The 27804-nt window shown below is 41.0% G+C and overlaps 2 protein-coding genes across 2 annotated transcripts in view; one reads left to right on the forward strand and one right to left on the reverse strand.

Moving 5' to 3' along the window:
* The window catches only part of VEPH1 (ventricular zone expressed PH domain containing 1), a 261990-nt gene that overhangs the window by 57216 nt on the left and 176970 nt on the right, over positions 1 to 27804 (forward strand). Inside the window, exon 3 of the mRNA XM_052641472.1 lies at positions 4701 to 4875. Coding sequence (XP_052497432.1) covers positions 4701 to 4875 — 175 coding nt within the window. The remainder of the gene's footprint in view (positions 1 to 4700; positions 4876 to 27804) is intronic.
* On the reverse strand, positions 20296 to 26082 carry PTX3 (pentraxin 3). The gene is made up of 3 exons (XM_052641482.1): positions 25888 to 26082; positions 25076 to 25480; positions 20296 to 21230 (listed from the first exon to the last, which is right to left on the reverse strand). Exons 1-3 carry the CDS (start codon positions 26015 to 26017, stop codon positions 20623 to 20625), a joined length of 1143 nt encoding a protein of 380 aa, XP_052497442.1. The 5' UTR covers positions 26018 to 26082; the 3' UTR covers positions 20296 to 20622.

Here is a 27804-nt window from a genome sequence, read left to right on the forward strand (position 1 = left end):
TGCATGTATACCATTAGCATCCCTGGAATCCAAATAATCCTGGAGATAAAGTTATTTCAGGGACCTGAGATCTACTGCGTTAGCAAATCCTTTTGCTTAACTTGAGAGCAAAGCTCAAGCGTTGGAAGGAGGGTGTGTGGTACTTGCCCAGCGTCATCTTGGCCTCCTAGCCCTTTACTCATATCCTGTTGCTGTCAGTAGTACCCATGACCTCTTGAAACACTAGGAGCTATCTAGACGCTGTTTAGAGATTGAGAGCCATTTGTGGCAATTCTTTGGTGTATATATGAACTACTTGCTCTTTGCTTAATGTTTTATTTCTCTTGTCATTTGAGAGATTTCTAGATGACATATGAGGGAGGAAAACAGAAAAATTGAGTGTGTTAGAGTTTTGTTTTTTTAATAATGACATTATACATTTTAAAAATTTTTAACAATTTTCACTTGGAACCACACTTCAAAGACTTTAATAGCTGCCCACTATTTTTCTCTAGGACATCTAGAATTGTTGTAAAAAAAAAATATGACCAAAATGGTTAAGACAGACTTTTTTTTCATTGTTGCTGGCAAGTGTTAGCTCATTCCCAAGGTTTAAAAGCATTAGTAATTAGTTATGAATATAATTTTACAGTGATCTTTTAGTATGCTTGTCTCTGTTCACAATTAGTAGGAAACGCTTGAGTTCTACTTCCAATAACCTCCATCCTGGATTCTCAGAAAGTTACAGGTAAATATACCTGGAGATATTTTCCTCTCATGGAAGGCATATACTTCTCTAGCTGCAAGTTGTTCTTGGCTAAAGACTCAGAGAAGATAAAATAACCTTGAGCAAGATATTCTTTGTTGGAAAACTTTGAGAATTGTGTGATTGTGTTCCACTCTCAAAACTGGGGCTTTGGCAGCCTTGACAGGGACAAAGATATGTCAAAGGTCAACTTGCAAAACCTACACACCATGGAGAGATTGGGGCAACTCAAGAAATTGATAGGTGAAACAGAGAGGTTTGGGACATTCTCAGGGTTCCAACTTATTGAATAAATGTAACCTCAGGGGAGCAGGTCAGTGGTAAAGAATCCACCGCCAATGCAGGAGATGCAGATTTGATCCTTGGGTTGGGAAGGTCCCCTGGAGGAAGAAACAGCAACCCACTCCAGTATTCTTGCCTGGAGAATTCCATGGGCAAAGGAGCCAGAGTCTGGCAGGCAACAGTCCATAGGGTTACAAAGAGTCAAACATGACTGAGCTTACGTGCACACAAGGGAGCAGGCATAGAATTTGATTATAATGGAGGAAATGGACAAATTAATTGACTCTCCTAACACCACAGGTCTGAAGAGTGTGTCAACAAAAAGAGGATGCTCAGTATAGGGTTGTTATTTTGGCACATTTACCTAGCACTGTCCAAGGGGTGGCGCTAGTATAAACTGAATCTAATAGACAAGAAATTTCCAGTCACCAGAGATGGGGATTTAGCTGTAGAGCAGGACCTGGATTAGATGAAATGGCCCTTAAGATATGCCTTTGTTCTGATCAGCTCTTCTGCCCATGAGTGAACATTCTGGTTAGTAATCTGGCTCCTGATATCTTGGGGATGTGAAAGGGCCTGACCTGGAAAAATTCACTGTGAGAGAGTAAACTGGCATACCTGATCATGCACCAGCCTTTTGGAAATCCCTCAGTGTGAGTTTCCCTCAGTGGATGCAAACAGTTCTGTAAGACCTAGCCAAGCACACATGCAGACTTGTTATGCTGAAGGGCATGGAGCAGCCAGCCTCCCAGGGATCCCTCACAGCTCATCACACCAGGAATAGCCCAGTCTAATCAGGCCTAATCAAATTACCAGGAGGGGAGACACTCTTGATAAAGCCTGGTCTGAGAGAAGTCTGACTGCAGTCCCTGGTTCTGATAGTTAGATGATGTTCAGTCAGTCAGTTCAGTCGCTCAGTTGTGTCCGACTCTGCAACCCCGTGAATTGCAGCACGCCAGGCCTCCCTGTCCATCACCAACTCCCGAAGTTCACTCAGATTCATGTCCATCGAGTCAGTGATGCCATCCAGCCATCTCATCCTCTGTCGTCCCCTTCTCCTCCTGCCCCCAATCCCTCCCAGCATCAGAGTCTTTTGCAATGAGTCAACTCTTTGCATGAGGTGGCCAAAGTACTGGAGTTTCAGCTTTAACATCATTCCTTCCAAAGAAATCCCAGGGCTGATCTCCTTTAGGATGGACTGGTTGGATCTCCTAGCAGTCCAAGGGACTCTCAAGAGTCTTCTCCAACACCACAGTTCAAAAGCATCAATTCTTTGGCATTCAGCCTTCTTCACAGTCCAACTCTCACATCCATACATGACCACAGGAAAAACCATAGCCTTGACTAGATGGACCTTTGTTGGCAAAGTAATATTTCTGCTTTTGAATATGCTATCTAGGTTGGTCATAACTTTTCTTCCAAGGAGTAAATGTCCTTTAATTTCATGGCTGCAGTCACCATCTGCAGTGATTTTGGAGCCCCAAAAAATAAAGTCTGACACTGTTTCCACTGTTTCCCCATCTATTTCCCATGAAGTGAATGGACTGGATGCCATTACTTTCGTTTTCTGAATGTTGACCTTTAAGCCAACTTTTTCACTCTCCTCTTTCACTTTCATCAAGATGCTTTTTAGGAACTCTCAGAATAGGACAGAGACCTACTGAGTGAATCTGCTACATAAACACATGATTTGTCACCAAGGAATTGGGTCAGAGATTCCATCATGGCTCACTTCACAGTGGGACATCAGCTTAGGTTGTTGAATACCTGTTTTTTCTGCTCAAGAGTCAGACTGATTCTTGAATCTAAAAAATGGGTAGAACTACAAGAATGGATTATGGATTTATCAAGTCTATTATATTTTTGTTTCTAGGAACTGGGAAGAAAAAAAGAAACTTATGCACAAGAGACTTAATTAGCTCATTTAGAAACATTTAGGGATAGAACTGGCCTCAGGCACAGCCTGACACTTGGGCTCAAATGATGTCACCAGATTTCTCTTGTCTCAGATCTGTGTTGCCTCCTATTTCATACAGATTCTCTCCTACTGAGGTCACAAAATGATAGCTACTCTGGATCCATTCCCAGCTCTTCGAATACATCAGAAGAGAGAAAGAATCTCTTTCACAGAGCCCTTGAATAGCTCCTCCATTATAGTTGGGTAACTTGTCCATCCCTGAACTTACCACTTGGAAATATGATTCTCTGGTTGGTCAGTGCCTGAGTCATTTGACCACCCATGAAACTAGGAGTGTAATTGCCTTCATTAGAGAAGTACCTGGGAGGTGTCTGAGGAAGTCCTGTGTGCTAAGGAGTATGTAACAGCTCACCTGCCCAATCGGCTAGCCCTGAGAATGGACGTCACCAGGAGGCCATCGCTGGCCTTGGTGACCCAAGCGAGAGGATGGGAGCCAGCAGGCGCTTTCCCACCCCTTCACCCTTCCTTCCTCCCACCGCATTGTGTTCCCCATCACAACTGTCACTGTAGTTTTGCATTTTCTTCATTAGTTATTCAACTTCACAAATGTTGATTGAACACCTATCACAAACCTAGAATTGTAGGAGGTTTTAGAAGGGGATAATCTATGGGTAGAAAGATAGAAGCACTTTCCACATGAACAGTTAGAGAAAAACTACTTTTTTATTTCTAATATAATAATGTAAAGTCGAAGACATTGTGCAGTTGTGCAACTTTTGCTTTATACTTAGCCTAAGGAGTGGGGTTGATTGTCAGAATAATCAATTCATTTGCAAGAAAGCAATTTGTATTTTCCAAACATTATTCCCTGATTAGGTAATTGAGTGCTGGTAGCACTGTTTTATATGTAAGAATATCGATATTCTATCACAAAGTACATCAAAAAGAGAATTATTTCAGGATCCAGAATATCTTTAGGTTTCAGTCTTATGTTTAGTTTAGTCTTATGTTCATTCATCTTTTTTTTCTTTTTAATTTCATTAGCTGAAACTTTAGTTTTTAAGATGCAGTCAGGTAGCAACTTATTCAACATTCCTTGGATTTTTCTCAAGTATAAATCTGAGTTATTCCTCTCATCAGTCATTTCTGATTATCCTAAGGATCAATTCCAAACTCCTTAGCAGGGTGCCAGACCTTTCATAATCATACCCCTGTTTACCTTTCCAGTCCCCTCTTTCATCTTCTATCCCAGTTTTCCCAGCTGTACCCCATCTCATCCATTCTGAACTATTTACAGTTCCCCAGATGCACAAGTTCTCGCATCTCTCTACCTTCTCTGCTTTTCCTTTTGTCTACTCTTTTCTTTTGTCTACTTTTTTCTACTCTTTTGTCTTGCTATTCCCCAGCCATCTGTTACTCATCCAGCAGGTCTCAGTGAAGACGTCACCTCTTCCAGGAAGTCTTCCTTGACAATCTCTTGAGACTGGACTAAGCTCCTTTTTTGCTTCCTTATCTCCCTCCACTTTCCTTATCATGACCTTCATCCGCCTATGCTATTAAGTGCCTATTTGCCTCTAAGTCTCTCTAACTAGAACAAGAGTTGCATGAATTCCCAAATACAAGGAAAATAAAGTGGGCCCTGTATTTTCACAGCTGTTCTCTGGGAGCTTAGTTCAATAAATATTTTTTGAATGAATGAATAAATGAATGAAGAATGAGCCACTTATTCTTTGTTGATTTCTTGTATTTCCTCAGAATTACAACCGCCCCCCTGTGATGGCATTAGCCATCCCCATTGCAGTGAAATTCCTCCACAGAGGCAACAAGGAATTGTGCAGGAATATGTCCAACTACCTGTCCCTGGCTGCAATTACCAAGGCGGACCTCCTGGCTGATCACACAGAGGTTATAGTAAAGAGCATACTCCAAGGTATGGTGGAAAGGCTGAGCCTGGGGATGTGTTTTAGGAGTCGTTTTAAAGTATTTTCATAAAGCAGCTTGGTTTGTGGGAAGTGAGACTTAAGTATTGAGAGGTACATTGCATTCTCTGTTTTGCCGCTAGGTGTCTGGAGGTAGGGTTACTTGAATTGGGTGAGTCTGGGTCTCTTCACCAGGCAGGTGAATTCTTTAAACTCCTTAGATGAGTTGTATGCCATTCCATTCTCCAGGGGATCTTCCTGACCCAGGGATTGAACCTGGGTCTCCTGTATTGCAGGCAGATTCTTTACCAGCTGAGCCACCAGGGAGGCCCTTCTTTGTGCCTCTTTCCAACTCTATGGTCTCATTGGGAGACGGTGTTTTCTGTGCCTCTGGTCATCTTGTCCAACTACCAACCGTCCAGAACCTAACTGTACTGAGTGAACTGTGTTCCACTGCTCTCAGTGGCCTATGGAAAAGCTCATCATCTGAAGTTTTCCAAAAGTATGAAATGCCGAATGAAATAAACCAGAGAATGTGTAAAGCCTTCTTAAATGTGAATGTGATTTGGAACTGATGTGTAATTGTATTAAATACTATCATGGAGCATCAGATCAGGACATCTCTGTTAATGCTTTCATATTTGAATGAAAGAGATCAAGTTAGTCCAGTCAGAATATTCTCTTCTCTTGTGGTTTTTCCTTTGGTTTTAGATCTCTCAGAAACTTCTTTCTTTTGTGTGGTTTGGGATCAAAGAACAATATATGGTATTATTTGATATGTACTCAAATATCCCCAGCCTCAAATGTCTGAAGTCCTTGAGTATCTTGGCCTAGCTTTGACTGCCACATGCCCCACATGCTCGAGTGGAGCATCAACTTTTTGGAAAGTGCTCCCACACCAAGTATTTCTGAAAGTCCCCAATATTCTCTTCTTGGTACAGAAGAGTATGGTGATGTCCATGTGCACCACCCTAAGCCCAGCAAACTCTGTGGCTGCTACCATGAAGATACCAGGAATGGACATGACCCCATACTGCATTGCCTGGGATGGAAACCTCTGTCTCTGTGCTGCTACTGCCCCTGAAATTTCAGAACCCACTAGTCCTCAGTCCACTGCGGTAGCATGGGGCAGGATGCGGGATGGGGAAGAATACCTGTCTTTCCCCTTGGTGTTACATTTTGGTAGAGAGCCAGAGAAAGCTTGCTTGGCTCCCAGTGTCAAAGTATGATACTGAGTTGTCAGCAAAATATGTTGTTCCATTTTATCTAAAATTCTTTCTCTCTCCCCTGGGCTCAACTATTCACCCAAAGTCAGGCTCAGTTCAGTTCAGTCGCTTAGTCGTGTCCAACTCTTTGCAACCCCATGAACTGCAGCACGAAAGGCCTCCCTGTCCATCACCAACTCCTGGAGTTTACCCAAACTCATGTCCATCGAGTCAGTGATGCCATCCAGCCTTCTCATCCTCTGTCGTCCCCTTCTCCTCCTGCCCCCAATCCCTCCCAGCATCAGAGTCTTTTCCAATGAGTCAACTCTTTGCATGAGGTGGCCAAAGTATTGGAGATTCAGCCTCAGCATCAGTCCTTCCAATGAACATCTAGGACTGGCCTAGATGGACTGGTTGGATCTCCTTGCAGTCCAAGGGACTCTCAAGAGTCTTATCCAGCACCACAGTTTAAAAGCATCAATTCTTCGGCGCTCAGCTTTCTTCACAGTCCAACTCTCACATCCGTATATGACCACTGGAAAAACCATAACCTTGACTAGATGGACCTTTGTTGGCAAAGTAATATCTCTGCTTTTGAATATGCTATCTAGGTTGGTCATAACTTTTCTTCCAAGGAGTAAGCATCTTTTAATTTCATGGCTGCAGTCCCCATCTGCAGTGATTCTGGAGCCCAAAAAAATAAAGTCTGACACTGTTTCCCCATCTATTCTCCATGCAGTGATGGGACCAGATGCCATATCTTCATTCTCTGAATGTTGAGTTTTAAGCCAACTTTTTCACTCTCCTCTTTCACTTTCCTCAAGGGGCTTTTTAGTTCCTCTTCACTTTCTGCCATAAGGGTGGTGTCATCTGCATATCTGAGGTTATTAATATTTCTCCCAGCAATCTTGATTCCAGCTTGTGCTTCTTCCAGCCCAGCGTTTCTCATGATGTACTCTGCATAGAAGTTAAATAAACAGGGTGACAATATACAGCCTTGATGTACTCCTTTTCCTATTTGAAACCAGTCTGTTTTTCCATGTCCAGTTCTAACTGTTGCTTCCTGACCTGCATATAGGTTTCTCAAGGGGCAGGTCAGGTGGTCTGGTATTCCCATCTCTTTCAGAATTTTCCACAGTTTATTGTGATCTACACAGTCAAAGGCTTTGGCATAGTCAATAAAGCAGAAATAGATGTTTTTCTGGAACTCTCTTGCTTTTTCCATGATCCAGCAGATGTTGGCAATTTGATCTCTGGTTCCTCTGCCTTTTCTAAAACCAGCTTGAACATCTGGGAGTTCACGGTTCACGTATTGCTGAAGCCTGGCTTGGAGAATTTTGAGCATTACTTTACTAGCGTGTGAGATGAGTGCAATTGTGTGGTAGTTTGAGCATTATTTGGCATTGCCTTTCTTTGGGATTGGAATGAAAACGGACCTTTTCCAGTCCTGTGGCCACTTCTGAATTTTCCAAATTTGCTGGCATATTGAGTGCAGCACTTTGACAGCATCATCTTTCAGGATTTGAAATAGCTCCACTGGAATTCCATCACCTCCACTAGCTTTGTTCATACTGATGCTTTCTAAGGCCCACTTGACTTCACATTCCAGGATGTCTGCCTCTAGGTGAGTGATCACACCATCATGATTATCTGGGTCTTGAAGATTTGTTTTGTACAGTCAGGCTAGTAATCCTCCAGTTCTCAAAATACCTATGGCCCACCACAGACTAATGTACCAGATAGTCCCAAGAAGAATTCTTAGTATCCACCCCTAGCCCCAGACATCTGACCAGCCAGCCTAGTGGTCTGCCAGATGCGTCTGCCTAAACCCCAGCCATGACAGTGGAAGTTTATCACTCTACCTGCACTCCCTTCTGGAGACTTATTGATATTACTAGTACATATTATTCGCTTCTCATTTTCTTCAGCTACAAGATTGAATTGCTCATTTCTCTTTATACATGATCTTAAATTTTCTAGAAGTCCAAGGAGGCAAGTATGCTTTTTTCATCACCTTGGATACATATTTGGTACAGATTTTATAGGAATTACAAACACTTATACATGCCACACATTTTAAAATCATGGTAGTTAGACTTGCAAGTAGCTGATTTATGAGGGTAAAACATTAAATTGTCTCTCTGTAGCAGCCAAGAACTTAGCTCATGTATTTGTTTTTTTAATTTTTTTGAAATGCACTTTCAATGACAAAGAAATCTTTTGAAACACAAAATATACTTTCTGAGTTCGCTGCAAGTATTTGAAAGAAACAAATGATTTAGTTGACTTCATCCAGCACTATGCAAACCATCATAAAATAAATGATAATTTAACCTATGAAAGGTTGGGACTAAATATTTCAGGGTTAGTTTTTTAGGACTGATGTGTCTGTAAGATAATACAGTCACTCACACAAGCCTATCAGACTTTGAGTTGTAAAACAGAAGGGATCTTGGTGTCTCTGAGTAGTAAGTTTCCTGCTTTGTAAATCTGTGTGTGTATGCCCTGCTAAACATTGGCATTTCTTAGTTTTCTCTTCTTTAGATCTTCCTGCTTGATTCATATTATCCTAATCCTTATTCTCCCATTTTTATACTTATGCAGAAAATGCTAAAGTGTTAGTTGATTGATTTGATCTGAGTTTTCATAAGACTGGAATTATAAAATTCAGTTACCCAGGAAGTGCCTGAATTCCTACCAATTGTCATCCATTCAGTGAAAACAATAATAATTGTAATAACAGTAATAAGTACAGTGACTAGAAATAAAAATAACTACAGTGACTAGAATTTATTTCATGCTCCCTTTATGCCAAATGCTGAACTAAGCATTTTATACCAATTAAGTCATTTAATCCCCACAAGAATTCCTTAACCAAAGTCCTATTATTATCCCACTTACCAATTAGTTATATTTTAAGTAACAGAAGCTCAGGTATAAATAGTTTGCTGAGGAAAAAGAGGAAGAGAAGGAGGAGGAGGAATCCCTTATTGGCACACATGACTAAAAAAAGTGCGTTAGTATATCAGACTTCCCATATGGCTTGATTCAGGACTCAAATGTCATTACTCAGTTCTGCTTCCTGTGGGCTGGTTTCCCTTTCATGTTTCATGTAATGGGCCTCTCTATCTTCCACTCACATTATCATGAATACCAGTTAAGAAAAAGAAATTCCATATCTCTGTTTGACCTGATATGGGCCATATGCCCATTTCTGAACCAATCCGTCATTGTTGCAGGGGTATACCATACTTCAACTGGCCAGACGTGGGTATGAGCCACCCTCAGAGCAAGAGTTTGTAGTAAACTGCAGCAGAACCACATGAATGGGGAGTAGATAACCCCCAAGTCCATACCTGTTGCTAACAGTGCTGTAAATTAATACTGAGCAAGCCTTATATCCCTGGATCGGGAGGATCCCTGGAGAAGGGCGTGGAAACCCGCTCCAATATTCTTGCCTAGAGAATCCCATGACAGAGGAGCCTGGTGGGTTACAATCCATCGGATCCCAAAGCATCAGACACAACTGAAGCGACTTAGTAGCAGCAGCAGCAAGCCTTATATAAATGTTTGCTTTGATACCTTTATACTTCTTAAGAGATTCAGTTCATTGCTTTGGTATGCCAAGATCTAACTGATAATGATCCTTCCATTTCAATATAACTGCAACTCTTCCAAAGTTCTTGCTGTCTGTAAATTTTATGAACAGAACCATTCTACCTTATTTTTAAAACACTATTGAAAAGGTACATCTGATGCGGCCAGTATTCTTGCCTGGAGAATTCCATGGACAGAAGAGCCTGGACGTCCATGAGGTCTCAGAGAGTTGGACATGACTGTGAGTTGCCTAGTTGTGTCAAACTCTTTGTGACCCCATGGACTGTAGCCCACCAGGCTCCTCTGTCCATGGAATTCTCCAGGCAAGAATACTGGAGTGGGTAGGCATTCCTTTTTCCAGGGCATCTTTCCAACCCAGGGATCGAACCAGGGTTTCCTGCTTTGCAGGTGATTTTTTACCGTCTGAGCCACAAGGGAAGCCCAAATCAATCATAAGAGACTGTCAGATGGGCTTAAATATTTATCCCTGAAGGCTAGTTCCAAGCCAGTTTTTTGCTACTTCCCATTATTAATGATTGTATATAAGTTATACTGTTTAATTTTACATGAAATATAACTACAAATTCATTTATTTAAATTCCTTAGATCTGTTTGTCTGTTTTGTGTTCTTTGAATTCTCCCAGTGAAAAGGAAATTGTGAAAGTCCTTGGAGAGAGGATTAAAAGCATGACCAGAATGTTGTCTTTATTTGTGCTTGAGGGCTAAGGAGATAGAAAACCTGAATGTCCCTGTAACAAATAATTCTATCAGTATTTTTAAATCAGCCCACCAAAAAAAAAAGAAGAAGGCTATCACATTTAGTACTATATGCAAATTAGAACAAATTTGAAAGGAATGATTACAGTCTTATCTAAACTTTTTCATATAATTGAAAAGGAAGTACATTCTCCAACTAATTCTATAAGGCAGGCATGAAAGTGAAAGTCGCTCAGTCGGGTTTGATTTTTTTCAACCCCATGGCCTATACAGTCTGTGGAATTCTCCAGGCCAGGATACTGGAGTGGGTAGCCTTTCCCTTCTCCACGGAATTTTCCCAACCCAGAGATCATACCCAGGTCTCCCGTATAATAGCAGGCAGATTCTTTACCAGCTAAGCCACAGGGAAATAAGGCAGGTTTATCAGTGATATCAATACCAAAAGACAATATAGGAAAGAAAAACATAGACTCATCTTAAAATTATGAACATAGGTACACATATCATAAATAAAAATTTTAGGAAAATAGTTCTAGCAATGCATAAAGAAAATAATTCTTAACATTCGTTGAGTTCTTGCTCTGTACCCAGTTCAGTTCAGTTCAGTTCAGTCACTCAGTTGTGTCTGACTATTTGCGACCCCATGGACTGCAGCACACCAGGCCTCCCTGTCCATCATCAACTCCCGGAGTTTACTCAGACTCATGTCCATTGAGTCAGCGATGCCATCCAACCACCTCATCCTCTGTTGCCCCCTTCTCCTCCTGCCTTCAATCATTCCCAACATCTGGGTCTTTCAAATGAGTCAGTTCTTTGCATCAGGTAGCCAAAGAATTGGAGCTTCAGCTTCAGCATCAGTCCTTCCAGGGAATATTCAGGACTAATTTCCTTTAGGATGGACTGGTTGGATCTCCTTGCTGTCCAAGGGACTCTCAAGAGTCTCCTCCAACACCACAGTTCAAAAGCATCACTTCTTTGGCACTCAGCTTTCTGTATACTCCAACTCTCACATCCATACATGACTCTTAGAAAAACCATAGCCTTGACTAGATGGACCTTTGTTGGCAAAGTAATGTCTCTGCTTTTTAATATGCTATCTAGATTGCTCATAGCTTTTCTTCCAAGCAGTAAGCGTCTTTTAGTTTCATGGCTGCAGTCACCATCTACAGTGATTGTGAAGCCAAAAAAAAAATAAAAATAAAAAAGTCTGTCACTGTGTCCACTGTTTCCCTGCTTATTTGCCATGGAGTGATGGGACCAGATGCCATGATCTTAGTTTTCTGAATATTGAGCTTTAAGCCATCTTTTTCACTCTCCTCTTTCACATTCATCAAGACGCTCTTCAGTGCTTCTTTGCCATGAGAATGATATCATCTGCATATCTGAGGTTATTGATATTTCTCCCAGCAATCTTGATTGCAGCTTGTGCTTCATCCAGTCCAGCGTTTCTCATGATGTACTCTGCACAGAAGTTAAATAAGCAGGGTGACAATATATAGCCTTGATGTACTCCTTTTCCTATTTGGAACCAGTCTGTTGTTCCATGTCCAGTTCTAACTGTTGCTTCCTGACCTGCATACAGATTTCTCAAGAGGCAGGTCAGGTGGTCTGGTATTCCCATCTCTTGAAGGATTTTCCACAGTTTGTTGTGATCCACACAGTCAAAGGCTGTAAAATAGTCAATAAAGCAGAAATAGATGTTTTTCTGGAACTCTCTTGCTTTTTCGTGATCCAATGGATGTTGGCAATTTGGTCTCTAGTTTCTCTGACTTTTCTAAATCCAGTTTGAACATCAGGAAGTTCATGGTTTATGTATTGTTGAAGCCTGGCTTGGAGAATTTTGAGCATTACTTTCCTAGTGTGTGAGATGAGTACAATTGTGTTATAGTTTGAGCATTCTTTGGCATTGCCTTTCTTTGGGATTGGAATGAAAATTGACCTTTTCCAGTCCTATGGGCACTGCTGAGTTTTCCAAATTTGCTGGCATATGGAGGGCAGCACTTTCACAGCATCATCTTTCAGTATTTGAAATAGCTCCACTGGAATTCCATCACCTCCACCAGCTTTGTTCGTAGTAATGTTTTCTAAGGCTCACTTGACTTCACATTCCAGGATGTCTGGCTCTAGGCGAGTGATCACACCATTGTGATTATCTGGGTCATGAAGATCTTTTTTGTATAGTTCTTCTGCGTATTCTTGCCACCTCTTCTTAATATCTTCTGCTTCTGTTCGGTCCATACCATTTCTGTCCTTTATGGAGCCCATCTTTGCATGAAATGTTCCCTTGGTATCTCTAATTTTCTTGAAGAGATCTCTAGTCTTTCCCATTCTATTGTTTTCCTCTATTTCTTTGCATTGATCACTGAGGAAGTCTTTCTTATGTCTCCTGGCTATTCTTTGGAAATCTGCTTTCAAATGGGTATATCTTTCCTTTTCTCCTTTGGTTTTTGCTTCTCTTCTTTTCACAGCTATTTATAAAGCCTCCTGAGACAACCGTTTTGCCTTTTTGCACTTCTTTTTCTTGGGAATGGTCTCGATCCCCGCCTCCTGTACAATGTCACGAACCTCCATCCATAGTGCTGTACATGGTACTAGTCTTTTAACATAATTCTCCTAACAGCTTATGAGGGAGGAACTATTGTGATCCTCACTTTATAAAAGTTAAGTTATCCTAGGAAGAATGCAACATGAGCATTTTGGAGAGCTTTCCGACACTGATTAAGAGAATATAATATGGATATAATTATTATTATATATATTATATATATAGGCTTCCCAGGTGGTGCTAGTGGTAAAGAACCCACCTGCCAATGCAGGAGACATAAGGGACTCGGATTCCATTCCTGGATTGGAAAGATCCGTTGGAGGAGGGCATGACAACCCACTCCAGTATTCTTGACTGGAGAATCCCATGGTCAGAGGAACCTGATGGGCTACAGTCCATAGGGTTGCAAAGAGTCAGACATTACTGAAGTAATGTCTGACATATACATACATATACACACATATACACACACTCTCCTTTTGTAAAATTCCAAGTCTGTTCATGATTTAAAAAAAAATACCTCTCAGCAAATTAGCAATAGAAGGAACTATCCTTAATCTAATAAAGGATATCTACAAAAACCTACAACTGAAATCATACTTAAGGGGGAAATGTTGAATGCTTCCTCCATTGAATTAATAATAAGATAAGGATATCCCTTGGGTGGTTATTAAAAACATGTTTTCTGCTTAAATCATATAAGGTAATTTAATATTTTATAACATTAGAACCTTTTCAGAGTGGAAAATTTGTTTTTCAGAAGTCATGAATAATTCTTAAAACTTGTTCTTTGCCATGTGAAGATGCTTTGTTAAACCTGTCCAGTGTTGCAATGTAAAAGCACAGTGAATGCTTAGTGCAGCATGAATTAGCATATCTTTCACCTAGGAAGCTGACAATAGAATTGGTGACCCCTGAAATAAGTGTATCTCAACTGTAACAGATTATTTGAGAGTCTAGAGGGAAACCCTTCCCAAATTTTGATTTGGAACTCTGTAAGGCAATCCATACCACTACTATCAAAACTAAAGGTGGGCAGTGACGTCCTTTCCTCTGCATTTCTGAATCAGAGGTCAAAATAAGGAAATATGCCTCTCTGTCAATGTGTGTTTTACATAGTCCTCTGGCGCTAATCACAAGATGACCTCAAATGATTTGAAACTTAAGTAGAAAGTCTTTGGAAAGAAATATACTCTTGTCTCAGCAAGAGTCCAAATTCCTTTCTGACTTCTTGGCAATAGCTTGGAAAAGACTGTCTAGTTAATTATGATAAATTCACCTTATTTCTTTCTCAATGTGAGACCAGATTCAAACCACTGATTGGTAAGCTGTCTCAGAAAAATGGAGATAGAAAATTGACCTCCCATTTACTGTGGCAGTAATAATATTTACCACATAGAGTGGGTATGAGCCTTAAATAGATAGAGCCATTATACTTTGCCCAGTGCCTGGCACACAGTTCATCAGCAGTTACCATGATTCTTCTTTTTATTGCCTTCATCATAATCATCATCATTTTTAGTGCCATTACTGTCTGTCATATACCAGACCCATATTAAAAAATTAAAGGCAGATTCATAATCATTTGTGGAGTTCTGTAATCTCTGGGGAGATGCTTAGCCATTAAAAATTCATGATACAGTTATTTTTTAAGGAAAAGGTTTTAAGTTCACTGCATTACAGCTTGTTGAGGAAAAAACTGTATTAATCAAATATTGTAGAAAACAGACTACTAAAGTAATTCTCATTAAGAATATTCAACCTGAATATTAATACATATAAGGAAATATTAAATTGTATGCTATAAAAGTCAGTACAAATGTAGATCAAGAAATAGAGAAACATCTTGAATCAGAAAAGAATGTTTTCTGAATTGTTAGCCAGGTCTTGGACCTGATGCATGTCAGAGTTTGCACCTTCCTGACTTCACCAGCAGATGTTGCTGTGAAGTAGAATAAAGCCTACACAGCTTTGAACATCCATGGGCCAAGCTCTGAGAGTAACTTACCCACAGTGGAAAGGAATCTTTGTATTTGTTTGTTTGTATTTTTGTTCACTTATTTTCTGTTAAATCCACTGTGAACAACTTGGAAAAACATTTTTATGGTAACTATTTCATTTCAAAAATTATTTCAGGGTTTATAAAACATTTTTAGATACATTATCTCTCATTATTTTATTTTTATAATGCCCCTTCAGCAAGTTAGGCAAGTGCTGTTATCCCCAATTTCTTGGCTGACTTGAGACTCATGAAGATCAATTGGCAGGCCTACGTCATCTAGTCAGTGAATAATAATGCTAGGATCTGAATGTTGTGTTCCTGACCCCAAGCCCAGGAAGCTTTTTTCTATACTCTGGATTTATAAAACAGAATACAAGGATCATCAATCTGAGTTTTCAAGTTCACTGAATCAAAGAATATATAAATGAACACACACAATTACTTTGACCAAGATTTTTAACTTTTTGATTGCTATTTCTTAGTGGCTACAATACAGCTCTTAGTTAGCTTCTCAAACAGAGAATGCAATGGCACCCCACTGCAGTACTCTTGCCTGGAGAATCCCATGGACAGAGTAGCCTGGTAGGCTGCAGTCCATGGGGTCGCTGAGGGTTGGACACAACTGAGCGACTTCCCTTTCACTTTTCACTTTCATGCATTGGAGAAGGAAATGGCAATCCACTCCAGTATACTTGCCTGGAGAATCCCAGGGACGGGGGAGCCTGGTGGGCTGCCATCTATGGGGTTGCACAGAGTCAGACACGACTGAAGCGACTTAGCAGCAGCAGCAGCTTTGCAAAGAGGTTTCTAATATAAAATTAAACAAGAGGTGAAATAAAAATCAATTACAATTTCTTCTTTGTTTGATAATCTGTTTATTTAGGTGAAGTTAATTGAGTATAATAAATACCTAACTCTAAGATTCTGTAATGTATACTTAATAGTCAACTGTTCTGGATATATTTTAAGGAATTAATACTTGATTAAAAGCCAACTCATGCACATCAAAGGAAACTGTAAACAACTAAAAAGACAACCCTCAGAATGGAAGAAAATAATTTCAAATGAAGCAGCTGACAAAAGAGTAATCTCCAAAATATATAAGCAGCTCATGCAAACTCAATATTAGAAAACAAGCCAATCAAAAAAATGGGCAGAGGACCTAAACAGACATTGCTTCAGAGAAGATATACAGATGGTCAACAAACACATGAAGAAATGCTCAACATCACTACTTACTAGAGAAATGCAAATCAAAACCACAATGAGGTATCACCACACACCAGTCAGAATGGCCATCATCAAAAAATCTACAAACAATCAATGCTAAGGAGGATATGGAGAAAAGGGAACCCTCTTGTACTGTTGGTGGGAATACAAATTGATACAGTCACTATGGAGAACGGTATGCAGATTCCTTTAAAAACTAGGAGTAAAACTATCATATGACCCGGCAATTCCACTAATGGGCATATACCTGAGAAAACCATAATTGACACATGTACCCTAATGCTCATTGCAGCACTGTTTACAATAACCAGAACTTGGAAGCAACCTAGATGTCCACTGAGAGATGAATGGATAAAGAAGTTGTGGTATAAATTGTCCACAATATACAATATATGCGATATATGTTGTATAAAATGTTACCAAGCCATAAAAAGGAATGAATTTGAGTCAGTTCAAATGAGGTGGATGAACCTAGAGCATGTTATACAGAGTGAAGTAAGTCAGAGAAAAACAAAAATAGTATATTAATATATATATATGTATATGAAATCTAAAAGAATGGCAGGGATGGTCCTATTTGCAGAGCAGGAACAGAGATGCAGATGTGGAGGACCATCCTGTGGACACAGAGGGGAAGGAGAGGGTGGGACACACCTAGAGAGCAGCATTGATGTTTATACGCTACTGTGTGTAAAATAAATAGCTAATGGGGGCCTGCTGTACAACACAGGGAGCCCAGTCGGCTGCTCTGTGATGACCTAGAGGGACGGGATGGGGCCAGGGATGGGAGGGAAGAGGTTTATATATACTTATACCTGATTCTTGTTGTTGTACAGCAGAAACCAATGCAACATTGTAAAGCAATTATCCTTCAGTTAAAATTTTTTTTAATGTCAACTCACATTGCAACAGACAAGGAAAATATATGAACTCTATCTTGTCAGTTACAATCTCTGCAAAAATGTTGCTCTACTGCTGTACATATATATGTACTAGAGTGGCAAAATGGCAAACTGCCACAGTTCGGCTGGGACTGAAAGATTTCCTGGGACTCTCAGTACTAAACTGGGTTGTTCCTAGGCAAACCAGGACAGTCGGTCACTCTAGCACACACACATAATGTTTTATATTTTGTAAGTGTAATGTGTTATGTATTAATTACACCCATATTTTTCTCTGAATAACGTGCATGATTCTTTTACTGTGCTATAGTAAGATGCCCTCAGGAACCATCCTGGTGAGTGACTCTTTGCCAATATGCTCGACTAAGCCAGCATGCTGATATTTCTTTTTAGATATTTTATCTCAGTTTCACTCATTTCTTATTTCCTCCTTTTCTTGACACTGTGTATTCTAAAATTCATTAAATACTATTAGTGTAAAGAAAAAGTTAGCCAACTTCCTGAAATTTGTAAAATGTATTTTGTACAGGTGGTCTATCAGTATTTTGAAGGAATAAAGTGCCTGGTCTTCTTTATTAAAAAGAAAAATTGCTCCACTGGATCAGGATTAGATTAAGTGGTCAACCAATAGTGGACTGAAGAAAATAAAAGTATATGTGTATTTAAAAAAAAAAAAAAGAAGAAGTACAGGGAGAGGCAGCCTAGCTCTGTCAAGACAGGATCGTAATATTAAAGACCTAAGCTTATTCTATATTGTTGTGCTAAATCTAAGATGTTTGCTGAAATTCTAGCCATTTCTACCATATTCCAATCAATCAATTCCTTTTGATAGAGGAAGAGATAGGGAATCACATTCAGTATTTCACCATCATCCAGAATATAGTCATTTGACCACATCTAGTTTTGCACTTGATACTGGAAAATAAAAACTTTACTCCAAGTGGCCATACATACCATTAAAAATTCAGAATTCTGTTTCTTAGGTAAAAGAGGGAAAATAGATAGAGGGAAAAATTGGAAGTCTTTAAAATACTTATTCAGATTGAGTGTAGATGAAATTTCTACTTTTGTAACCCAGTGGTTGCTTTATTTTTTTCCAGTTTGTTTCTTCTCTGCCTTCAACATGTTATTCCTGTTAAAAATTTAAAAGTTCCCTTACATTTAACTTTATCCGTATATCCAGTATCTGCATATGAGTTTGCATACCTCTTGGCCGGCATCATTTAGAGTCACTTGAACAGTTGTAATTCATGATCCAGTGTGGAAAGGAATTGAAAGCATGCCTAACTCTCTGCTGAAGGTTTGGTCAAGTATTTCCTCCTCTAGCATTTGGAGTCATATAGACAGAGGCTAATCAGGGACTTGCATATGACCATTGTGCCTGAAATCTTGAAATATGTAATCTCCAGGGATCTGAGACTGACTTGTGACCTTAAACTTGGGAATGATTTCCTTTGAGACATTTCAGCCTGGTTTTGTGAGTCTCACAAGAAGGGTGAAGCTATGCAAATACCTTGAATATCTTCAAAGATCCCTAGATTTATAGAATTTCACTGCTGAAAGATACTACATGTTCAACCCCCTCCTTTTACTGAAAAATTCCAGAGTTAAGTAACCTAAGGTCTAGCCTGTTGTTTAGTTTCTAAGTCATGTCCAACTCTTTTGCGACCCCATAGACTATATAGCCCGCCACACTGTTCTGTCCATGGGATTTCCCAGGCATGAATACTGGAGTGGGTTGCCATTCTGTAGGGGATCGTCTTCTGCATTTGCAGGCATTTTCCTTACAACTGAGCCCCCAGAGAAGCCCAAGGACCAGGATAGTTCATTACAAAATGTGGTTTAATAATTACTATTGGTTCTCTTCTCCAAACCTCATGAACAGGAGATGACTTGTGGTTGTTCAGGCCCTATCTTTAAGCAGACACATCATCACCATGGTTCTACTATGTTTCCTACTGATGTTCAGAAGTGGCTTTGAGATGTTGCACTACCAGCCCTTGCATGGCCTCCGCAGGAGGAGAGCATTAGTGTGGTAGGGAGTTACATCCCTATCTACAGGATGACGGGCTTGACTGTCCTCTCCTTTATGCATAAGTAAGAGAATGGGATATGTGTTAAGGGCAGAAGTCATTGTTTCTTTTCCACATTTTTAGATTTCCCTTATAATAGTCCTGGCATCCCAGGTGGCTCAGTGGTAAAGAATCCACCTGCCAATGCAGGATACTCGGATTCAGTCCCTGAGTGGGGAAGATCCCTTGGAGAAGGAAATAGCAGTCTACTCCAGTATTCTTGCCTGGGAAACCTCATGGACAGAGGAGCCTGGTGGGCTACAGTCGCTGGGGTCACAACAGAGTCAGTCAAGCTTAATGACTAAATAACAACCGCAATAAGAATCCTCAGTCATCTCTTGCAGGCATCATGTGAATCTGAGGACTTTGATAATCCATACTTTCTTTCCATGTATACCTGGGACAGAAAGTTGTGTATGTTCACAGCATTATCAAGTTGCAAGGGATCATTTCTTCAATTCCTTGATTTCTCAGTTGAGCAAACTAAAACCCAGAGAGATGAATTGACTTAGCTAAGATCATCTTTCTTGCTTATGACTTATAGAAAGCCAGTGCATAAAACAATTCTATAGTTTGTTTCTAACAGTATTGTTGTTGTTTAGTCACTAAGTTGTGTCCAACTCTTTTGTGACCCCATGAACTGTAGCCCGCCAGGCTCCTCAGTCCATGGGATTTCTGAGGCAAGAATATTGGAGTGGGTTGCCATTTCCTTCTCCAGGGGATCTTCCCGACCCAGGGATCAAACCCAAGTCTCCTGCATTGCAGGCATATTGTTTACCACTGAGCCACCAGGGAAGCACCTCTAACAATCTAACCATTACTATTTGCATAGTAGATTAGCATCTGAAAACTAGTGTTTGCTTTAGATAAAAAAATGAGAAGTATGGATTTGCTTCCAGACAGTTTAAATATATACTTAGACGACATGGACTAGTTTTATAAAATATTTTATTTACAGTAGAGCTTTACAAAAATAGTCTTAATAAAATTAATACAAAACCATTTTACAATATAACTTATATAACTATCTCCTCAAAAAAATGACATTTGATTATCACACATAAACTACATTTGTATTTGTTAAGTCACATTGAAGTATAAATATGTTTTATCATCATTTTTTCATAATAAGGCATATACCAATGAACAATGGACAACAAATTTTATTATTCTTCCAATGTAAAATTCATCTCAGGCCAAAATGAAATTAACCAAAGAAAAGTAAAACAGTTGTCCTTCTGTTCATTCATACAGTCCTTTTTAATTATTGGAGAGTTTATCTGACAAAGACATAGCATTAATCTGAAAGCACCATGGCATAAAATCTAGTAACAATATCCCCAAAAGCCTTCTCCAATGTCTCCCTTTCAACTGTTTACTCAGTATTTTGCCAAGATAAATAAAGATTGATCTCAACTCTCTCCTTCAACTGGCGTATGTTTAAGATGTGAGTTTATTTCTTTGGCTTCAAGTAGAGTTTCACAGCCCTTAAGAAACATACTGCGCTCCTCCGTGGGGCTGAATCTCTGTGACTCCCCACCCAACCACATTGCCCCGGATGTGACAGGACTCTGCTCCTCCGGCCCCTCTTATCTCTTCGTTGCTGAGAACACCATCCCAGATATTGAAGCCTGTGAGTCTGCCAGAGAAGGCTAATGTTTCATCAAAGCCACCACCTACGCCATTCTTTTCTTGCCCAATCTGCAGGATTCCTCCCTCAGGAACAACGTGGCCTGTGGCCATATCAACAGCGGTGGCCACCAAGTCACCATTTACCCACAAAGCCATGTGCCCTTTCTTTGAATCCCAGGTGCTGCACAGATGGGTCCATGTTCCTGGGGAAATCACAGCATCAGCGACCAGTCTGTTTTCCTCTCCACCCACCACAAGCATTATGGACCGATAGCTGAGGTACAGCTGGATCTCATATGGATTCCTCTTTGTGCCATAGGAAAACAGGACTGTTTTGTTTAATACTTCTGTGGCTTTGACCCAAATGCAGGCACTGAAACTCTCAAGTTTCATTGGTGTCACCGGATGCACGCTTGCAAAAATCTTCTTGGAACGCGTGGGGAATAAAATGGCTGTTTCACAACCTAGAGTGGCAAGAAAGTAAGAATATGAGAGAAAATACAAATTCATTTTGAAATGATTCTGGCAGTTAGGTATTTTAGGATGGGCCTTTTAATGACTACAACTGAAAACTACATGCAGCAATATGTTATGACTTGAGGGGCCCAAGTGTAATCTCTATAGTGCAAAGAAAACAGGAATAAGGAAATCCAACCGTCTCATTAAGGGAAGCATTTAAATGGAAAAGAAGGCACACAGAGAAATAGTGAAACTAGGCTCAAACTTGGGCACTTGGCCACCTGATGCTAAGCGCTGACTCACTGGAAAAGACCCTGATGCTGGGAAAGGTTGAGGACAGGGGGTGAAGGGAGTGACAGAGGATGAGATGGTTGGATGGCATCGTTGACTCAACAGACATGAGTTTGAGCAAACTCTGGGAGATAATGAAGGACAGGGAAGTCCGGCGTGCTGCAGTCTATGGGGTCGCAAAGAGTTGGACAGGACTTAGCAACTGAACAACATCAACAGTTCTGGCTGCAGGAGCCACAACCTTAACCAGCACACTGCATTGCCTCTGAGTGGTAGAATCCCTGGATTTGGCTAAAAGAACTGGAATTCAGTTTGTTTTACTACTAGCAAGCTGTATAGCTTTTGATGAGCCCCACAGTCTCTCCAGGCTTAACAGTTATCTGTCAAAGGCTCTTCCCTTCTCCTTCTAAATTCTGCAAGTCTGTAAGCAACAAGTATGTAACGTTTGAGAAGAGCTTTGTAGACCAAGAGTGAGAGAGTGAAGCTGCTCAGTCATGTCCACTCTGCGATCCCATGGACTGTAGCCTACCAGGCTCCTCTGTCCACTGAATTTTCCAAGCAAGAGTAGTGGAGTGGTGGTCATTTCCTTCTCCGGGATATCTTCCCGACCCAGGGATCAAACCCATGTCTCCCACATTGCAAGCAGAGACTTTACCCTCTGAGCCACCAGGGAATACTTTGTAGACCAAAGATATGCTTAAAAATTCTCACTTTGTCCAGATGCTTACAAGTACTATGTAAGCCCTAACAGAAAATCTTTAAGGAAGAGTGAATTCTTCTAAGGGGCCGGATGGAGGACATATTTCCACTAATACACACTTAGAAGAAGACTTTCAAACATGAGAGGTGGGAGCTCCCACCTCTGTCCATCTCCAGGTCACATGGCCAGTCAGGGAGCTGCAGATGCTGAAGTGAAGACCTTTCAGGTGTCTCTGGGAAATAATATGCTAAAAGCTTTAATAAGTGAGCTCTACCTTGTGCTGAACTCAAATATATACATATATAAGACCAATTAAAGAATTTTTTAAAAATCTGTTAGGGCTTGGGGAAGGAAATGGCAACCCAGTCCAGTATATTCTTGCCTGGGAAATCTCACAGAGAAGCCTGGTGGTCTACAGTCCATGGGGTCGCAAAAGAGTTGGACATGACTTAGCGACTAAACAACAGCAGAAATTAGGGCTAAGTATTCACTTTATAACAACCTTTAAAGAAGATTTACCATAAGATAGCTTTAAAAAGCAAATTCCCAGAGCATTTGAAGACTAAGTGGTAAACAAGACTTGCAGGAACCAAATGTCCATGTGTAGTGTGATAAACTAAGTTAACCATCTACAAGTGGCTGAGAGGTGGGCTCCAACCCAGAAAAATTAAGCAGATGGACCTTATCCTTTTGAAATAGTCAAAGAAGATATTGAGGTTCAGAAAATCCTACAAAAGTAACCATCACACTAAAGCACAAAATTGGTCCTGCCATACTTTGGTATTAGCTTTTTCCCTGAATAATTTGAATTTCTAAAGATTTTTTAAAATCAATTTTTAATGAGGCATTGATTCTTTTTGAAAATGAAATTGGTAGATGCATACTCTTCTACCTGTCATTTAAATCAAACAAAGATCATGGAACAAAAGATCACCATACGCTTGGGCATTTTAGATATTGTCTAATGTTTCAGTAAAACAGTGTTCAGAGAGAGCGCCTACTGCAATCTAATTAACTGATTTCCTGTTTAAATAAGCCCAGTCAGTCAGGATTGCATTCCAAAGCCTTCCTTGATTGCCTCTCAGAGACCCAGCTTCCCCTCTGGGCTGCGCTGGTTATGTAGGTTCAATGAGTAGAACTGCATGTTGGCAAGTTTTTTCTGTGGCTTCTTTTGGGGGTCGGTGATTGAGACCCTTGATATGGCTTTAAAATGTCAGAAACTCTCTCATGAAATGGCTTTTAACTAATAGGTTTTTTTCTTATTATATTATCAAAGACCAAACAGAATTAAAACCAGGTTCTTAAGAGGCTGACAACAGAATGATTAGGAATCCCTTAGGAGCCAAGCTGGCAGGAAACCAAGAGAGGAAAAATCAAAGCATGTGGGTAAATGTATGAATGGATGTAATAAGAATTAACAAAAAATAAATAAAATTAAAAAAAAAGAATTAACACTTTTGAATTCAGAAATACATTCTTCTTCTGCTCTAACTGGTATACAGAGGTGGAGGTGAAAGTCAGCATAACTCTTCAGTTTTCCCAGTACATGATATGTACAGTGATTTTATGTGATTTGCAAAAGACAAGAAATTTCATCCATTAAAACTGCCAGAGAATTATAGTTTGTCCTGTCACTTACACTAAGGATCTATGGTATGTTTATTTTATGATTTTCCACCCTCTGAAGCCCTACTTTAAAAAACATGCTTTGTACTGATAAACAGTTCTCAATTATTTAGGAAAGACTGGTATTTTGGTATAATATCTGCAATTTTAAATGAAATATGCTCTCACATATGCTTGATTCTGCCTCCTACCCCATATAGTAAGAGTTGCTTTATTGGACATAACGAAGGGTGTAATTGTTTTTTGTTCATAAGTTGCTTATGAACAGGGAAAAGTGTATGTTATATTTTCTTACCTAGAACACGGATTTTCTAATATAACCCACAAATGATTGTTATAGCACCATTTCTTAGAAAGTCTGACTTTTTATAAAGGAGTGTTCTTCACTCCAAACCTTCTCTATATTTCCTTGAGGCATCTTTAAAATGTATTGTTTCAGGCCCACATATGTTTGGAAGTTCACTAGTATCACATGGGACTTTGACAGGTTGCATCTGGTTTGAACTGCTTCTCTTCTGTTTCACCCTGATCCTCCACAACTCCGGAGGAACTGCCTGGATGCCAGCTACCTCCTACATCTGATTGTCCCACTGTGGATCCCTCAGCTGCTGGTTTATTCCAAATTTCACACTCTCGGAGCTCACTCTGGAGCTTATTTCACAGACCCAGGGGGCTCCGGGCAGGGGCCCTTGGGAGATCAGATTCAACCTCAAGTCTCTTGTTTAGACCTGGTAGGGAGAAGGGGCCAGCCAGGGACTGGAAAACGTTCCTAAAAATTAGGCTGGGTCCTGAAATAGCGCGGGGAACCAGAGCTCCCTTAAAGAGAGAGGCAGGCTAATATTAGAAGAAGTGGAAATCCCTAACGGAGGGAAGCTGGACATTGAGAGCAGTCACTCTTATAACTCGCCAATAGAGTTTCTCTAACGCCTGGTCCGATCAAGTGTCAGTCTGGAGGCCCTTGAGGTCTATTTCAATACTGTGATGGTTACCTACACAGCTATCTTCAGGGTTCCTCGGGACTGAAGACTGACTACTTTTGAAAGCAATTTTCCTGCCTTTTATGATGTATCTGAGCTCTGTGACCGCGCATGCCGAAACAGAAGGGTGTGAGCCGGTGTGTTTCCTCACACTAAAGCCTGCCCTTAGAGGCTTGGTTGGCTGACTCGGTTTCCCGCAACTCGCGCTTTGAGAACGAAGCCGCGCAGGGGTCCCCACCAGTCCCCGCGTCTTTACCTGCCGGCAGCCAGCGGCTGGCTGCCCAGCCCTGCACAGCTCGGAGGTCGGCCCGCGTCCGCCGCAGCTCCTCCAGCACCGCGCCCAGGGCCCGCCCCGCCTCCTCCTGCGGTCTCGGCGCCCCGGCCTCTTCCAGTCGTGCCAGCCGGCGGCCAGCAACGCGGCTCGCCTGCAGCAGCTCGTCCAGCGCCCGGGCCAGCCTGTCCTCGGCGGGGGCCTCCGGCGCGCACAGCCTCTGCAGGCTGCCCGCCAGCCGGCCCAGCTCGGCCCTCAGCTTCTGCAGCTCTCCCTGGAGCACGGCTTCGGTGGCGTGCAGCAGCATGCCCTCCCGCATCTGCGAGTTCTCCAGCATGGTGAAGAGCTTGTCCCACTCGGAGTTCTCACGACTGCAGTCGCACTGCGTGGCTAGAGCGGGGAACACACACGCATTACAGACCTGACCCTCTCTCGGGTGTTCTTTGTAAAATGCCGACCTCCCTCGATGGTCGCCAAGTGACAGCCCGTCCCCAGGACCCCCTTCCCTTTAAGGAAACCTTGCAGGTTTTATAAGTTGAACTCGATGAAATTGCCGTTCATGGCAATTCTCTCAAAACAGGCGAATACCGGCGATTTCATACAATTCGACCCATTACCTATCTGAGAGAAGTAACTTTATGAAACCTCCTTTCCTGACGTGCTTTTCTCTTTTGCAAAACTCTTTTTTGGTTGTTGTTGTTTATTGCATTGGCAACAAAATATATGTATAATACTTAGACCTAAGGAGGTAGATATGTAGTTAAGGGTTAGCAGAGAAAGAGTTAAAACGAACTTACGGTCCTCAGTGGGATGGAGTCCATTGTCTATTTCGTTGTCCAAATTCACATACATGAGCTCATAATCATCTGAGTTCTCCGCCGACACTGCAGACCAGAGAGCACAAAACAGAATCACAGAGATGTGCATTGCTGGAGAGACGACGTTCTTCCCACCGCTGTCGGGAGGGGACGAGGCAAGAGGCTCTCAGAGTGCAGAAGGAGCGGAGGAGAGTGCGAGTGAGAGGCAGGAGCTGAGGGCCCTTAATAAATGCTGGGGAAAGCCTGAATGGGGATGAATGAGTAATGCCAGTGGCACTGCCTTAACGGGATTTCCCCAGATTTGTGGGGGAGGGGGCTGGGGGAAAGGAGGGTGAAGGAGATGTGGGGGACGGGGGACGTTGCACAATAGTAAACCGCAAAGGTTTACAGTACAGTCAGATTAACTGGAGGAGTGTCAGAGGGGAAAGAAAGGGGAATACAGGGCTAGGACTGTCTCCTCCTGGGGATTAGCTGTTGTAACTTGAATTGGTAGTACTGAAGGATGAGAGGGAGAGGAGAGGGATTAGGGGAATAGAGATTAAGGGGAATAGATTCAGCAGATATAGAGGTGTGAAAGCAAGAGCATCATCCCAGCATTTTGTGTGCGCTCTCATTATTTCACAACCCTTTACACATAGAAAACATTTTTTCACTTTTTCTTTGTGCAGTTTTACAGGTCTAAGATGTGAAAGTTACTTTCTGATTTCAAGATAAACCAACACAGTAAGAATTTGTACGGTTCTATAATCCAAATCCATTCCAAGTCATTCCATCTTTAATCCTTCTGGAGTTACAGCTATACTTTTATAAACATACTTTTTAATGAGAAGCACAGCAAAACTAGTAAACCAAAAATAAGGAGAAGTCCTGGGAAAGGAATAAACTGACTTTTTAGGTGTGTTTCTTTTCATAATCTATTATGTGGGTATCTTATTTCACTAGGTTCAGAGTCAAAGATCATGTTTTTAAAGTAAATTTAGGGATTCCCGCTTCTGTCAGTATATGGAGATCTATATAAGCTGAAAACTCTGCTGAAAAAAAACAAACAAACTAGAAATGTGTTTACATTTGAATAATAATTAAAAACTTTAAATGTACAAATAAGTTCCCAATAAAGTAAGGACAATATCCAGAGGCCAAGGGTGATAAGTCGCTTCAGTCATGTCCAACTCTTTGTGACCCTATGGACTGCAGCCCCACTAGTCTCCTCTGTCCATTGAATTTCCCAGGCAAGAATACTGGAGTGAGTTGCCATGCCCTTCTCCAAGAGATCTTCCTGACCCAGGGATTGAACCCACATCTCTTATGTCTCTTTCATCGGCAGGTGGGTTTTTTACCACTAATGCCACCTACCCAAAGAGAGGGAACCAAAAACTGGTCAGTGAGCCCATGAGCTAAATCTAGAGCCCCCCTATACACACACACACACACACACACACACACACACACACACACACACACACACACACACATCAGGGGAGGTGAAGGGGGAAGAGATGTTTCAGTTCTGTGTTAACCAAGTGCTTAGGTCTGGGTGGGGAGTTAACTGACTAGATTTCAATAGATATAGCCCCAGTCCTTACCCTAGCACAGAGAAGTGAGAAGTAAGCCTGTCTCTCTTTGACTGAACTCTACAAGGTCCGTAAGAGTTTGCGACTTTGGGCCTGCCTTTATACATGTTCGAGAAGCAAATGTGTACTATCTCCCACAGTGAAAATTCATAATAAAAAATATTTAACCATAGGAGGAAACAATCTACCATAAATGAGAACCAGCAGAAACCAAAAGGGATTGGACACCCCTCCCTCAAGAATTTCATTTATTTAAAATATCAGCTAGAAACTGGAAAATAAGTGTGTTTGAAAGAACTGGAAACCTGAAAAAAGAAAAAAGACA

Source organism: Budorcas taxicolor, chromosome 1, assembly GCF_023091745.1.
Source record: "Budorcas taxicolor isolate Tak-1 chromosome 1, Takin1.1, whole genome shotgun sequence".
NCBI lineage: Eukaryota > Metazoa > Chordata > Mammalia > Artiodactyla > Bovidae > Budorcas > Budorcas taxicolor.